Source organism: Lathamus discolor, chromosome 4, assembly GCF_037157495.1.
Source record: "Lathamus discolor isolate bLatDis1 chromosome 4, bLatDis1.hap1, whole genome shotgun sequence".
Lineage (NCBI taxonomy): Eukaryota > Metazoa > Chordata > Aves > Psittaciformes > Psittacidae > Lathamus > Lathamus discolor.
The window spans coordinates 72,211,947-72,226,213 of NC_088887.1; the positions used below are offsets into that span (position 1 = coordinate 72,211,947).

Genomic DNA, 14,267 nt, shown 5'->3' on the forward strand with positions numbered 1-14,267 from the left:
TTGAACTAAACGAAAGATTCCAGAGTTTGGTGATGGGATGCTTCTGAGCTGTTTGTTGCTCTTCTACATTTGTCTCATGTAAACTAGAGTATTCTTCCTTCAGATTCCATTTTAGCAGTAATCTTGATTACTACAGCTCCATTGAAGAAAGGAAAACTTTTCAGCATAAGAATACTAATCAAAGCCCAGAAACTGATTATCTGTCCTCCAAAGAACTAAACGGATATACAGGACAAGCAGCTTAAAGATTCTTCTAACAATTCATATATAGGACAAAGAACAAAGAAAAAAGAATATGTGACATTCACATGAATTTATTTGGTGAGTTGTTGTTACACAAGCAAGCAGATCTCAACAAAGTTGCTAAATTGTAATTCTCCAGTCAGGTCACTAGAGTTTTTTAATTGCAAAAGTGTTTGTTTTATCACCAGAAACAACTGTCTGATGAGGAAAATTCCAGTATACTAATTTTATACAAAATGAAGCATTAGCACATATGTAGCTTGCCTCAGAATGATGACAGAGCTACTTCTATTTAAAAAAATATCAAACTAGAATTCACAAAAAGTTTTCAACCTCTATTGGAAACAAGTAAACTCATGTTTTTGTTTGCGCTGCTTTTGTTTGCATTTACCTTTTTAATTCTTCAGTTTGGGGAAGCAAGGCCTCTAAAGTGGCTCAAAGCCAACTTGCATTGAGGACCTCTGTTACAAATAAAGTGGTTAAAACCAGATGGTTACAAAACTCAAAAATCCTGACTAATAAAGAGCAGCAAAGAGCAGTTAACACTGCACAATTCATTAAGATTCTCATGATAAACGAAGAAAACCACAGATGACCCATAGACCGAGATGCTGACGAATGATCTGCTTGCAAACAGCGGGAACCACGGAGCAGCCTGCTGCTCACACTCCCTGCACAGAGAGCAGAGCACTGCCTACTGTGAGGTGGGGAGGTTTCGGCTGGCGAGAGTAAAAGAGTTATGGAAAAAAAGAAAGGAGTCACTGTTGGAAGAGTCCCAGTGGTAAACAAAGTAAATCAGGATGCGAACACTGCTGCTGCAATGCACAGTTTGCAGCTGAAGTAAACTTCTGAAGGGGAATGTGAAGGTGGCCCTCCCACTGGGCCATCTAACTGCACCACAGATCTAGCTATCTTTGTCATAAGCCACAAGGGGACACAACCCACAAAGTCAGGAGCCCGTGTCACACCAACTTAAGAGCAAAAACCAAATGCAGGAGTTCAAAAAGTGAGGCTTGTGGTTCTGACAGCAAAGTTCATAAAGAAAGCTTTGAATTTCCCCTTTTTCCTTTCTTTCCTTTTTTTTTTTTTCTGATGGTATGTTACACCTCCTGATCAGAAACAAGATTTCTTGATCCTAGTCTATGACTTTTCTTCTTTGAAGTTTTAAAGCAATTGTTTTTTCCATTATAAAGCTTTGAATAATGATTGAGCAAATTTCTGATTGTGTTGGTTTTATTATATTCTCCTGTCTGTAGCACAGTCACAGGAGAACTCCAGCAAAATGAAAATTATTACTGAAGAATAACATGTCCTCTGCTACTTATCGAGTAACAATGAAAAATAAGTTAACAACCCTGGAATTCAAAAACAGATATCTGCTTTTTGCAAACACAAGCCCTGGAGTCAATTTTAATACACTGTACCTTAAAGTTTAAGTGAGTTAGACTTCTGGCTACAGTGAAATCCACCTTCTGTGACTTGTTTCACCAGCTAAGGAATTTTCCAGATGCAGGTAAATGAGGAATTATCTCTCTCCATTGGTTAGGGTAGGATCAGAATGCAAAAGCTGCTGTCATCAATCCCTCTGGCCCGACTTTAAGGGCATGCAGACGTACCCTACCTGATGCTGCTACTTCCTCCCTATTGCTTATGCACCCCTTCACCCATGACACTGAGTGTGCTCAGCTCTCCAGTGGGGCTTCTGCCTCCTTTGGTAATAACAGCATCATACTACAGGGATGCAAGGACATTAGCAGGATCCTCCACATTCGTTATTGTTGAATAACAAACCACAGGACCAGAAATCGGACTCCATATATGCCTTGTTAAACAGGACTTATACTATCTGCAGTGCTCATACAAGACATCAGAATTGTTTAGCAGTTCCATTTAAACTGAGATGCACGTCTGGACTGTGGTATAGGTGAGAATGATTTTCTGTGTGTTAAAATTATAAACTAGCAGCAAATAGCATTTCATTATCAGAGCTAGTACCTCCTGGAGAAACAGTGCAGTTTACAACTCAGCTGCACATGGCATCTAGGACTGACTCATGTATGTGCTTGTATGTTCAGTTACCTTCACAGCTGATAAAGACAGAAGCATAAAAGGATGCTTAGAGCCTAGATTATGAAACTGAAGTAAATCTCTCAAAAAAACCACGTGTGTACATATGCATGCTTGTGTAATTAGTTGGGCTAAATGAAACCCCTATTTTGGGAAGGTCCAGCTATGGTAATTAGATCTCTGAGCTCACAGCAGAAAAGGCATGTGCAACACCCACAGCCACTAGCAGCCACTCTGTGTCTTTCCCACTGCAGCAGGCAGCTACAGGCTGACTACTCTTAGCAGTGATTTTGCAACAAAAAGGTGGAAAGGCTGAAGGCAATGCCTGCTCCTATAAAGGGCTATGCCTGTCACACAAACCAGTGTTAGTCCAACTCCAAACTGGCCTGAAATCTGACAGATGCGTTTTGTTTGAGCAATGGGCTGTATCCAAGTTCACAGGATGCCTGTTAGGGCCATTACATAAGTTTAATTCAGTAAAAAACTGCATGCAGACATGGCCTTCACCCCTGAAGCACCATTCCACAAGTAAGGTATCACTACCATGAAGCAACAACACAATAAATTAGATACTGAGGAAACAGTTGTTCATGACCTCCTGTAATTCTTTCTTCAAGAAATACCACAGCTGACCACTTCTTTTCACATATGAAGCAGTACACTTACAAGAGAAAATTTTTAAATGTGCTGACCACAGTGACTGATCTCCTCCATATCCTTTTTTACAGTGCACCTATGATGCACATGGAACAGAAAGCATCCCTACTTTCTATTCATACTCTCGCATTCATCATGAATGTGTGTAGAATACAGTGTGATGGAGTTGAAGGTAATATTAGAAATGATATTGATTAAGCATCTTGTTGCCCCAGTTAGGCAAGAAAAAGAAAAAAAATAATAATTTTAAAAGTGCTAGGTTTTCATTACCTCAAATTCATGTCAGTGAAAATAGCCATTTAAAAAGACGACCAGTTTCAACTGAAAATCATGTATCTTACCTCGACATTTCGGTAGAGCAAAAGTGAATCACTGAGACAATGCTGTCTTCACTATATGAGATATTAATTTAAATGTCCTTTTTCAAAGAAATCTCTTGGTTCTGAATGCAACATAGGTGTGAACATCATGACTGTAAAAAATATCATGGAGCAGATGCTGCAGGAGTTTCTACTCTTCTTGAGTATTCTCATTGAAAACAGCTGCAGAGGTAAACTAGAGGCCTTCTGGGATTCCTCATAGTCCTGTTTTTCAGTGATTCAAAGAAACACTGACCTCTTTAGACCCTTTCGTAAACCTTTGCCTAAGAGTCAACAGAAACTGTGCAAGTCAACCATCTATTTACAAAAATAAATAAATAAAACAATAAAAAAGTATCTCAATTTGACTGTGGAATAACCATTAACAGACTTTAAAAGTAGTTCTCTGTATAAATTTGCCTTCTCAATTCTCCAGTCCAACCAGCCTGTGTCTTGGCTTTATTCTGCCGAACAGCTGAACTATCTAACACAGCATTAGTGTTCTACTGTGATGGTCTGCCTTTCTGCCTTTCACATGGAAAACATTAAGCTCTTAAGTAATTAGAATATTTGTAAAAACAATGGTTTATACACATTCAACCAAAGTAACCTAGGCACATCTTGAAACCCTGGCATTTTACTATGACCACATACAGTTTTACCGAAGCACTGAATAATTCCATCCCAGTACGATTACGCATCCAACATGCTTGGTTCTTTGTCTGTTTTTTTTCTAATCACTAACTTAAGCTAATCTAATTTTTGTTGACATTGCACTGATTTTCTTGCTGTCATCCATGTACATTGGAGCATAAGACCATACTTCTATGCAAGACACTAAGCAGGGTCATTAATTAGAAAACTAATTTAATAAACAAGTAGATGAAAAAATTATCCACAAGCATGAGCAGAGGAAAATCTTTGTACACTAGCACTGTTTAATTAACAAAGAGTCTTGTTTTGTAATTCACAGCAATGCCTGCTAACGACATAATAAACACCTATAGTCACTGAACAGAGAATTTTAGTAGGTGTCAAGAATAATGTATATTGACTCAATACATCGAATTGCTTAGAAAATGGGCAGAACTTACAGAAAACGATGAGGCATCCTTTGAAACTGCAACTGGGTAAATTTCATCCCCTAGACGCACAGAAAGCTCCCAGTTACTTCTCTTTGATTTGGCAATAGGAATTCTAAAAAAGAAACAGACAGAAGAAGAATTTTTAACAGAGATTTCATGCTTCTCCCATTTTAACCAGAAGCGCCTGCCTCATAGGATGGTCATGAAGGATATAAAATATCATTAATCTATAGACACAGTTGGAGAGCATACTTGAAAAAAAAAATCCTAAATACATTTTTCTGTCAAATGGCATGTAAGGAGAAAATACACTCTGCTTTTTTTCTAGATTTGCCTTGACACACTGGGTACACTGATAAAGTTATAGGAGGCTCTTGAATACAGCCAGCGCTTGCTGCAGAATTAGCTCAAACAGATGAAAAGCAGATGAGAAAGTGGGTTGGCAGGAGAATAGCAACAGTGATAGCTGGAGCAGCCTTTTAAAGGGCAAAATATAATGACTATTTTTTTCATCTCATTCTCAGTAAACCTTAATTAAAGTCCAATTACAGACAAAAGATTCAGCCAAACAAGTAATGGAAGTAATTTTATAATTAATATACACTTTAGAGTATCTCATTCATAGAGCTGCTCAGGCAAACTGAAAAAAATAATGATATATCATCACAGCCCACATGTAGGATTATGTCTGTTCCTGAAGCATTCTGTGGCTGCACCAGTTATCCAGTCACAGAAGACACCCAAATCTTTTAAACTTCAGCTTAAAGAAGCACACCTGACAGCAAATGAATGAGACCTGAGTCTCCATTCTTGGAAGTTCAGAATGAACAAGAAATTTTCAGCTCTTTTACTTAAATGTATACTCAATTTCAGTTTCCTCATCCTAACATATCAAGTCTCTTCCACTTTGTTGTAACAACTGGTGTTCAAAGGTATCCTACAATGTTTCTAATGAGTGGATGCCAGATATTAGCATCCACAAGCACCATGATGCCTAAAGAGAAGGCATGAGTGAGGAGTTTAAACCCCACTAAAACAAAGACACACAATTTTGGAATAGCTTTTCTTCCACCCTGGCACACTCATTTAGACTCTTTGTAAGAAACAGACAGAAATCCAACACCTTTAGGTCTCTTCTAAGGGTAATTTCTGCTATAATGTTCATCTATTGTACGTTATAGAGCTTACTACATTTTACTGCAGCTTCAGAGTCTGAAAACTTGGAAACATGTATTTCTGTGTTATGTCACATGCATCCTCCCGACGATTCAGATGCCCAGTGAACCACATCTCCCCATAGGAAGCGCTCAACAGGGAGAAGGCCTGTTCCTCCGAAGGCCACAGGAGGAGAAATTAGCTGCCTAAGCCAAAGATAACACACTGAATTGCTAAGTATTTCAACAATCATTTTAAGATGGTTGAGTTTTTAAGCACCTGAAATCTAAGCAAGTACCTAACAGGTACCTAACTAGGCACGTAGCGCCTAAAAATTGTGCCTTACAATGTGCCTGAAAAGGAGAAATGGAAACATTAAATATATTTAATAAATAAAGACAAATAGATACATGCTTATCATTTGTTACTTCTGGATCCAAGGCAAGCAAGGCTTGCACCAGATACCAGCAAACATTTTAGCACACCTCTAAGTATCATGACCCATGGAGTTCATGTAAACAGATACTGAAAATAACCTGTTCCCACAGTAAAGATGCTAAGTGTTACCTGTCACATTAAATATGCAGCCACAACTGTCAAAACAACAAATCTGAGGAAATATCTATTACTTATTGAGTGCAATGACGTTTCTTAGCACCTTGTCTTGAAATTCCTGTATGTCACCAAAACATTTAGACTGGCTGATAGGAAATGTGACAGACACAAGAGTTCCCGAAGAATAGGAACAGGAATTTCCTGCACAGGTAGCAGGCAACAAACTGAGAGATGTTTTCATTGCACTTCCTGGTATCAGAGCACCAGGAAAGAGGAATGTAGCAGGGGTTTGGCAGAGCCTGGCTATACTCTCTATGGTACTCCACTGTAATAGCCAACAGGATTCAGTGTTTTATAGCAACTTCATAGTTATAGCATTTCTTGTACGAGGTAAGACCTCATCTCAAACACAGCTTAGTAGATCCGCTTCACTGGTGGCATGAGATTCCTTATAAGCTTGCTGGCACAGCCCTGCTTCATACTGCATTCGACTGGAAGTGACCTCATGAATCTGGCCGTTGGCCATCAAAGGAAAGACAGTCTTGTTCTCCAGCAGGGATTATTTTTGTTCGGTCTTGTCTTGCTGAGCTTTGTCAAGTGTATCTCCAAACAGGATGCACACCTCTTGAAAAGGCATGACTATGATCACTGCTTTGCCTGGGTTTCACACAGCCCCACAGGCACATAATTCCCCTCTCTGCAACACTGGTGGCCAGGAGGGTAAGGTCCAGAGCTGCATCTAATACCAAGTACGTGGAAAGTTGTACTTCCCTCCTGGAACTACTAGATCCATTTGCACAAGGACATTTTTCACCTTTGCTAATCAAACGCTTGTGGCTTTGTAACTGTAACCTACAGTTACACTGGCTAAGACAGACATTTACACTAGACCATGAGAATCCTACTTCATTAAATCAAATTCCTTTCAAATAAATTATCCTGTAGTAGGTGCGACTCTGATGGGATTTGGGGGGGGGGGGGGGGGGTGTCATATTAGCAAGGATCACAAAGCCCAGAATTAAGCATCAAAGTCCAAGTTTCTTGAATATGGAAAGGAAGCTGCTCAAGTCTGTGAACTACTTTAGAAACACAGGATTTTCTATCAGCCTAAAAAAGGGATTTTTTGTTGTTTCGTGGGGTTTGGGGTGGGGGTGGGTGGTGCATGGGAAATAATCTCTTTGCTCTTGGTCAAGGATGCTTCCTTAGCTGAGAACTCAGATCTAAGTCCTCCAAAGGGAAAACATCTGGACTTCTGAATATACTTTCCACTAGTTCATGGAAAACTCCCCAAACTTCTGGCTATTTTCAAAAAACTTTAAAAATTCTACATACTGGGCTGAAATCTGACATATTCTATTTACAGGGGGAAAAAAAAAAACTGAAGGAAAAAAACAGTATCATTTTTACCATCATAAAAGGCACAAAATCTTATGGCACTTCCCCTCCAACCTTAGATTCAGAATCGCAGAATGGTTTGGGTTGGAAGGGACCTTAAAGCTCATCCAGTTCCCTGCCATGGGAAGAGACACCTTTCACCAGACCAGGCTGCTCAAAGCCATGCAACCCAGCTTTGAACACTGCCAGGGATACGCAGCCACAGCTTCTCTGGGTAACCTGTGCCAGAGTTTCACCACCCTTACAAGTAAAGAACTTCCTCCCAGTAACTAGTCTAAATCCACACAGTATGTTTTCCATGGGGTGCAACATGCCCTCCCTTTCTTCTTACAGTTTTGGCAAACAACGTAACATGAAAAACATTACTTTATTTACATATAAAAATCACTGGCTGCAGAAAGAAACACAATTTTAGCATCAAGATGAGTGCAAGGTGAATGGGAAGCAGGGCCACAGAGAGCTGTGCACCACTGTCCTTTGCCAAGAGCACCACACGCAAAAGAAGGAGAGAGCAAAGGCAGCACCATGGCCGCAAAGACAGGAAGTAGGTGGAAAAGAATGTTATGAATGTCTTCCATACAGAAATGGGCAATTCTGAACCTCTCTGCTCCATATTGACTCTGAAAAGGAAGTATCATGAGCAATAGGGGAACAGATGAAGAGTAGGGTGACGGCCTGGCTCTAAGTCACAAAGGCATTACTTTAAAGTGTTGAAGTTATAAAAACACATAAATGGTGTGAGAAGAAAAACCAGCAGTGCTTGCCTGCTTGGTTATTTATTTTGAACCTCTGCTGCTGTTTGTTCAACTACAGATGATGTCGTGGTCCCATAATTTATTTCATATACTGCACAGTGTATTATGTCCCTTTTACCCCCAACTGCCATGAGAGACAGAGAGGGAGGGAGGGAGGGAAGGAGATACTTCATAATATTGCAGCAATTACAGCCCCTGCTTTCTTTACAAGTTTTCAGGGAGGAAAGCAGACAACTGCTAAAAATTTTAGATCGACACATACTTACTGTGCCCACAGAAAACAGACACTAGTTAAACTATTATCTATTCTAGTCAAAAACAAACAACGAAGGAAAACAGACATTCACAAAAGCACATCAAGTAATAACTCTGCCCCAGCCCGACCATTTTGATTGTCATCAACCAATCAGGTAGAAGGAACTCAATATAACTACAATTTTCTGCAGTTTGTGGCAAATAAACTCCCCTCTCCCAATTACTGTTGATGATGTAATGAGCTATGATAAATGTCACCAGCTCCTAAAGTGTCAGGAAATTGAGTATAGATGTTTTTACTCCCAATTCAAAATACGAGTTCTGACACTGAGGGAAAAAACCTTACAAATTCTCTTCACTTCCGATATTTTTGCTGCATAATACTTTACGTAAACACAGAGAAATCCCAAACTATCGTAACAAATTCTCCCATTATGAAAGATTATAAGCGTTTGAAAACTACATTATATGACACTGGGTAAAGCTGTTTTTCAATTGTGCAATTACCTATTCAGCAGTTATATAAAAGTGAAATATTGACTTAAAACAATGTTAATGGTCAAAGAATCATTAAGAAATCCTTCATCATAACTTTCACAGCAGGTGGCCTGTAAAATGATCAAGAATAATGTGCTGGATTCTGTAGCCACCAAGGTCAGTTTCTGCATACAAATCTTTGCAGGGGGAGAAAAAAAGACCTTCAGAAAGTGGGCCATTCATCTGAACCAAGTTCAGAGAATTTCCAGCACTGTGAAAAGATATGTTATGCAAGCACATAGATGTATTCAGTGGGGGTAGACTGAACCAGCTACATGGAGACTACAAAGGAGCCCTCCCATGGCTCATGAATAAGTTGAGGAAATGATCAGAAAAAAATGGAGAGATGTTTAGACAGATGGCCCACTTAAAATGCCTGGGACAGGGCATAAGCAATTTTAATGAAACTTTAGATCTACCATATAAATTGTTCTTATTTTCTCTGCCCTCCCCCCAAAAAACTCAAGAAAGGCAAATAGAAATTTAACAACTCAAACAAGAACCTATCTTGTGATGTAAAAAAAAAAAAAAGGGGGGGGAAAGGGAAGTAAACCTCACACTTTTAAGCATTATTGGTTTAATAAGTTCATATACAAAGAAATATCCTTCACAGAACCTTCAACTATCAGATGAATATAAAAGCAGGGAATGATTAGATTAAAAGAATTCTAAACAGAAGTGTACTGCCAAACAAAACAAAAATCTAAGCTTTACTATCTGAGTACTTTCAACACTTTCCAACATAAAAGTTCATCTTTGCATAGAGAAGATAAAAGCGGCACTTTCACAGGATTATTTTAAGAACTAAAAATTATGTGAAAGGAACCTAAGAACCTGGGAATATTTTATGCAGCAATTGGAATATTTTCTACATCTATTCACACACATTTTCTACATATATTCAGATTGATCCATCTATACATATCACATGTACTTTTACATAAACATGGGGTTTCCTTCTTTCTGCTTTATGTGTGCATATGCATACATATACCCCTGTTCACTAAGAGTATGAAAATATATCATTATTAGAGTAAATTATAGTTCTGCATGTCATACAAAATGATAACCTCTGGCCTGTGTGCCAGCTGATCAGACAAAGGCTGAAAGAATTACTCAATGGTTATGTCAAAATGGTTTTACATTACATTTTCTTACATACTTCATTTAGATCAATAACAAATATGCATATTTATACCCATGTACTCTATCTGAATAGTGACCACAGGAACAAATTAAATTACATGGAAGGCAAACTATAAAATAAAAAGCACTGCTTTAAAAGGATGCTATGGAGTGGACTGTGCTTTTATGCAAAACAGTGTACATCTTGAGGCTTCCTTTAACAGAAGCCTTTTAGGCGATTTGCATTGACATAGTGGCCTGCAAACCAGTGCCAAATGAAAACCTACAGTGCCTTCATCAGTGAAACCCTGATCAAGGCTAAATAAAGAATCAGTTAAAGCTAGATCTTATAAATCTGGGGTGAATTTAGCTACCTATAGCTAAGCATCTGGCTCAACCCCTCTCATCTTCATTCAACTGTTAAGTAACTGTGCAGACAACCTGAGCCCACCCTGGCTCACCCTCTTCCACTCTGAGGGTTTCTAAGTGTGCAAGGGGTTGGTTGAGTCCTGCAAAGAGAGTGACCCAACTGCTTCACAGCCAGCTTCCTCAGTAGCCTGGCAGGAAGCAAGGGCTCCTCTGCCAAAGCTGTCTCCACAGCATTAAGAACAAAGCATGCTCCAGGCATGCAGGCAAACATCAACAATTCAAAGCCTCTTGAAACATCTTTTATGGCTTTTAGCTTTAAGTCTATCAGCCAAAGGAAGCAGGATTGCTGCTGTTGCCCATCCTGATATAACAAATTCATGTTTGCAGCACATACATCCAGAGAATAAAGACCTGGATTGTCGGTTTCCCTCAGCCTGTGAGGGTTCACATCTACCTCCCATCTCTCGAGAAAGAGCCAGGGCCCAGGCAGGCATTAGGGGACTCACCATCCTACACTGTTTATGGGAGGAAGGAACAACAGACTCAGGAAGACTCAGAGAACGCAGCTTTGCAGACTGATGATGCATCCTCTGGGACAAAGAGTTTTGGCATTTGGTCCTATGCCAAGAAATTTCTATGCACTTTGCATTTAACAAACTGGACAAAACACAAAGCAATCCTGGGAGCTGCAAGTACTGCCCAATCTCTCAATTTCAGAGGACAGCATACCTTGAAAATTACAAATAAATAAATGTAAAACATGACATCTGAAACTCATTTCCTCTCCTAGGACATGTCAGGGTCTACTTTAGCTTTTGGTTTCTCTTGGAAAAGGTAACATCACAAGCATTAATGCTGGATAAGAGATGTTGCTCCTTCTCTCATTGCAAGCATTTGTAAGATGAGAAGCAAGGAAGATTCCAATCGTGTTCAAAAGTAGAGAAAAAATACATTTGTTTTACATATAATTTACAAGTTTGTGTTCTGATCTGTTCCTTCAAACCATCTTTCCTAAATCAGAAAAACTATTTACCAAAGAAAATCTACTTGCAAGCAGGTGTGTTTAACCAGATTAGCCAACCATATTGAGTTGTGCATACTAATAATTGTTAAAGACAGAAACATCCGAAAATCTGTTCATTGTCAAGAAAAATAAGTTTGGGCTAGTTCTCCTCCACCGAAGTAACTTCACAACTTTGTTTCTCTCTAATATCCTTAATTTTTAATAGCAGTTTACTTCGAGCAGTTGGAAAAAATAATAATACACTCCACAAAAGGAAAATTACAAACTCCTTTTCCTTGAACAAGGAAACTCATTGATTCTCTTATTCTGCAGATAGTTGGGAATAGTCTTACAATAATTTTCTCACTTTCCTTTAATGTTCAAAGAGCTTCAGATCACTGTGATGCAGCAGGGAGGACTTCAGCTCTTGTTAGCATCATCCAGTAGCAGTTATATTCTTCCATATAACATGATGGTATTGGGATGTAGCTGCTTGTGGGGCAGCCTGCTTCCTGCACCTCTATTCAAATAATGATTGTGCCCAGTAATAATGTGCTATTTTTCGCTTTCTATTAAGTTTAGAAAATTACAGGTTACCTTTGTGTGTTAAAAATAGGCAGCAAACAATCTCTAAACTGCTAATATGAAAATGGAGGTGAAATTACAAAAAATTACCTACTGATAAGTTTGATAGGGTAACAGTCGTTCAGTCTTATATCTACACATAAGACTACTCTCCATACTCAATTATTTTTTGAAGCATTCAAACTCAACGTTAGGTTTGCTGTACTCATCCCAGTAGTGAAATCTGCCTGACTCATAGCCTATTAATCCCGAACTAAATTGCCACTAACCACTGCAAACTGAATTCAAAACACATTTAATCCATCTTCCCTTCTGTCAGAATTTAGGATTTCAGTTATTCACACAATTTTTCAGTAGAAGTTTTGGAGTGTATGATATCTCAGAAGTAATCAAGACTGAGAACATCAGTGTTTTAGTTAAGATTGCAAGTAGTTCTCAAAGCAAACTATCCCAATCATCTGCACTTATGCTGCTTTTGATCACATCACAGAACAGTCTCAGGACACAGGAACCAGGTTCCTGTCTGATGGAAGACAGAGAGAAGCCTGGCTCCAGAACTGCACCCAGCACGCTCCAGCCACAAATGGGCATTCAGTTCACAGGACTGGATTAGAACTAATCAAAAGTCAAATACATATAGTGAGAGTATCAGCTCCTCATCATGTAATAGAAATCCACTTGCCATGACAACTAGATTACATATTGAAGAATTCTGTATTCACATAGACATTTTGATCTTAATGACAATTTCTGCAATTGCACTCCCTCAAAACCATAAGCTCAGTATTTCATTCAGATATTGGGTCAGAGATTAAAAGGTAAACAAAACATGATGGTTAAATTCAGGCTCAAACCCCCTTATTTAGTTGCCAAAATAAAAAAGAGAGTTAAGAAGTGCTTAGCACCTGGCAGCTCCTTTCAGTTGAAAGCAATGAGAATACTGCATGGTGCAGCACATCTGAAAAATCATTCCATCATTTGCAGGAGAACACACACATATTAGAATAAAATTTTAAACTTTAATTTGGGGAAAAAAAACCTTGGCTTGAAATCCAGTGCTGCCTCCACCCTGTTACATAGTATCTTCTTGAACACATCGCTGTTTCTCCAGCTAACAGTAATTTTCAAGGTTAATCCCCCCAAAACATATTAAGCTACTTCTTTTTTATTCAGAGATTTACATCTGCATCCATAAACTGACATATGCACCATTAAGGGCAGTAGCATCTGACTGAAATACAGCAGTTCTTTAAAGAAGAAAGTTTGTAAGACAGTGAAACCTGTCAGCACCTGCTCAATTTACTAAAGGAAGGACCAGATCAAGAAAGAGACAATCACTTCAGTCACGAGAAAAGGAAAGTCAGCAGAGCAAGGTCACCTCTAAGGAAATTTGGCAAAAACACTGTGAGCAAGAACATCAGCCTTCCTCGAGGCCCATAGAGAACACAATGTGCGAACTAAGGAAAAATTACAAATTACATTAAGCTAACAAAAAAAAAAAAATACCCCAAAACCCAAAAATTACAACACAACAAACTTAGAGCCAAACTGAAAATCCTTTCTTCTAATAGCACACCACCTCCAAATATCTTTTTGAGGTTAACAATCAAGTATTGAATGTGTCTTTCCTGTGCTTAATAGTTTTATTTAGGCCTTTCACCTAAGCCTTAATACAACACCCTTTTTAATCTGTCAGTCCCCTTATAACTAACCAAATCATATTGCCAGAAGTATGGAATTTTTGCCAGGCTTTGTAGAACCAATGATTTGACTTGGTCTCTCTGAAGCCTGCATCCCAAAGGTCATTATTTAAAACAGAATTATATTTAATTTTTTGTGGATCTTGGAAAATACAATGCTTGCAGCAGATTTAAGTAGGGTTCCAGGGTATTGTAAGAGCTCACCCATCATGCAGAGCTTACCACCTCCTGCAAACTTGCTGCAGCCAAACCAAAGAGTACATCCAAGAGCTTAACCATCTCATGCCAATGAGATCAGCTCTGTAATACAGCTGTACCAATCCTGCTTCTTCTGCTGTGATTTCCCCTCTATATGACACTTAATTCAGGAAATACACAGAAGGCGCATTCAGGATGAGACACAGTCTCAGAAAAGGATGGTC

The 14,267-nt window shown here is 38.9% G+C and overlaps 1 protein-coding gene across 9 annotated transcripts in view; it reads right to left on the reverse strand.

Annotated features, from left to right (window-relative positions):
- Nucleotides 1-14,267, reverse strand: part of PCCA (propionyl-CoA carboxylase subunit alpha) — a 276,456-nt gene that overhangs the window by 105,605 nt on the left and 156,584 nt on the right. For 8 of the 9 annotated variants that reach the window (XR_010612328.1, XM_065677991.1, XM_065677989.1 and 5 more), the window contains one exon: nucleotides 4,421-4,523. The exons of the other annotated variant lie outside the window; for it this stretch is intronic. Coding sequence is in view for 7 of the 8 variants with exons in the window: in XM_065677991.1 (XP_065534063.1) it covers nucleotides 4,421-4,523 (103 nt within the window). In the remaining variant the exon portion in view is untranslated. The remainder of the gene's footprint in view (nucleotides 1-4,420; nucleotides 4,524-14,267) is intronic. 9 annotated transcript variants of the gene reach the window in all.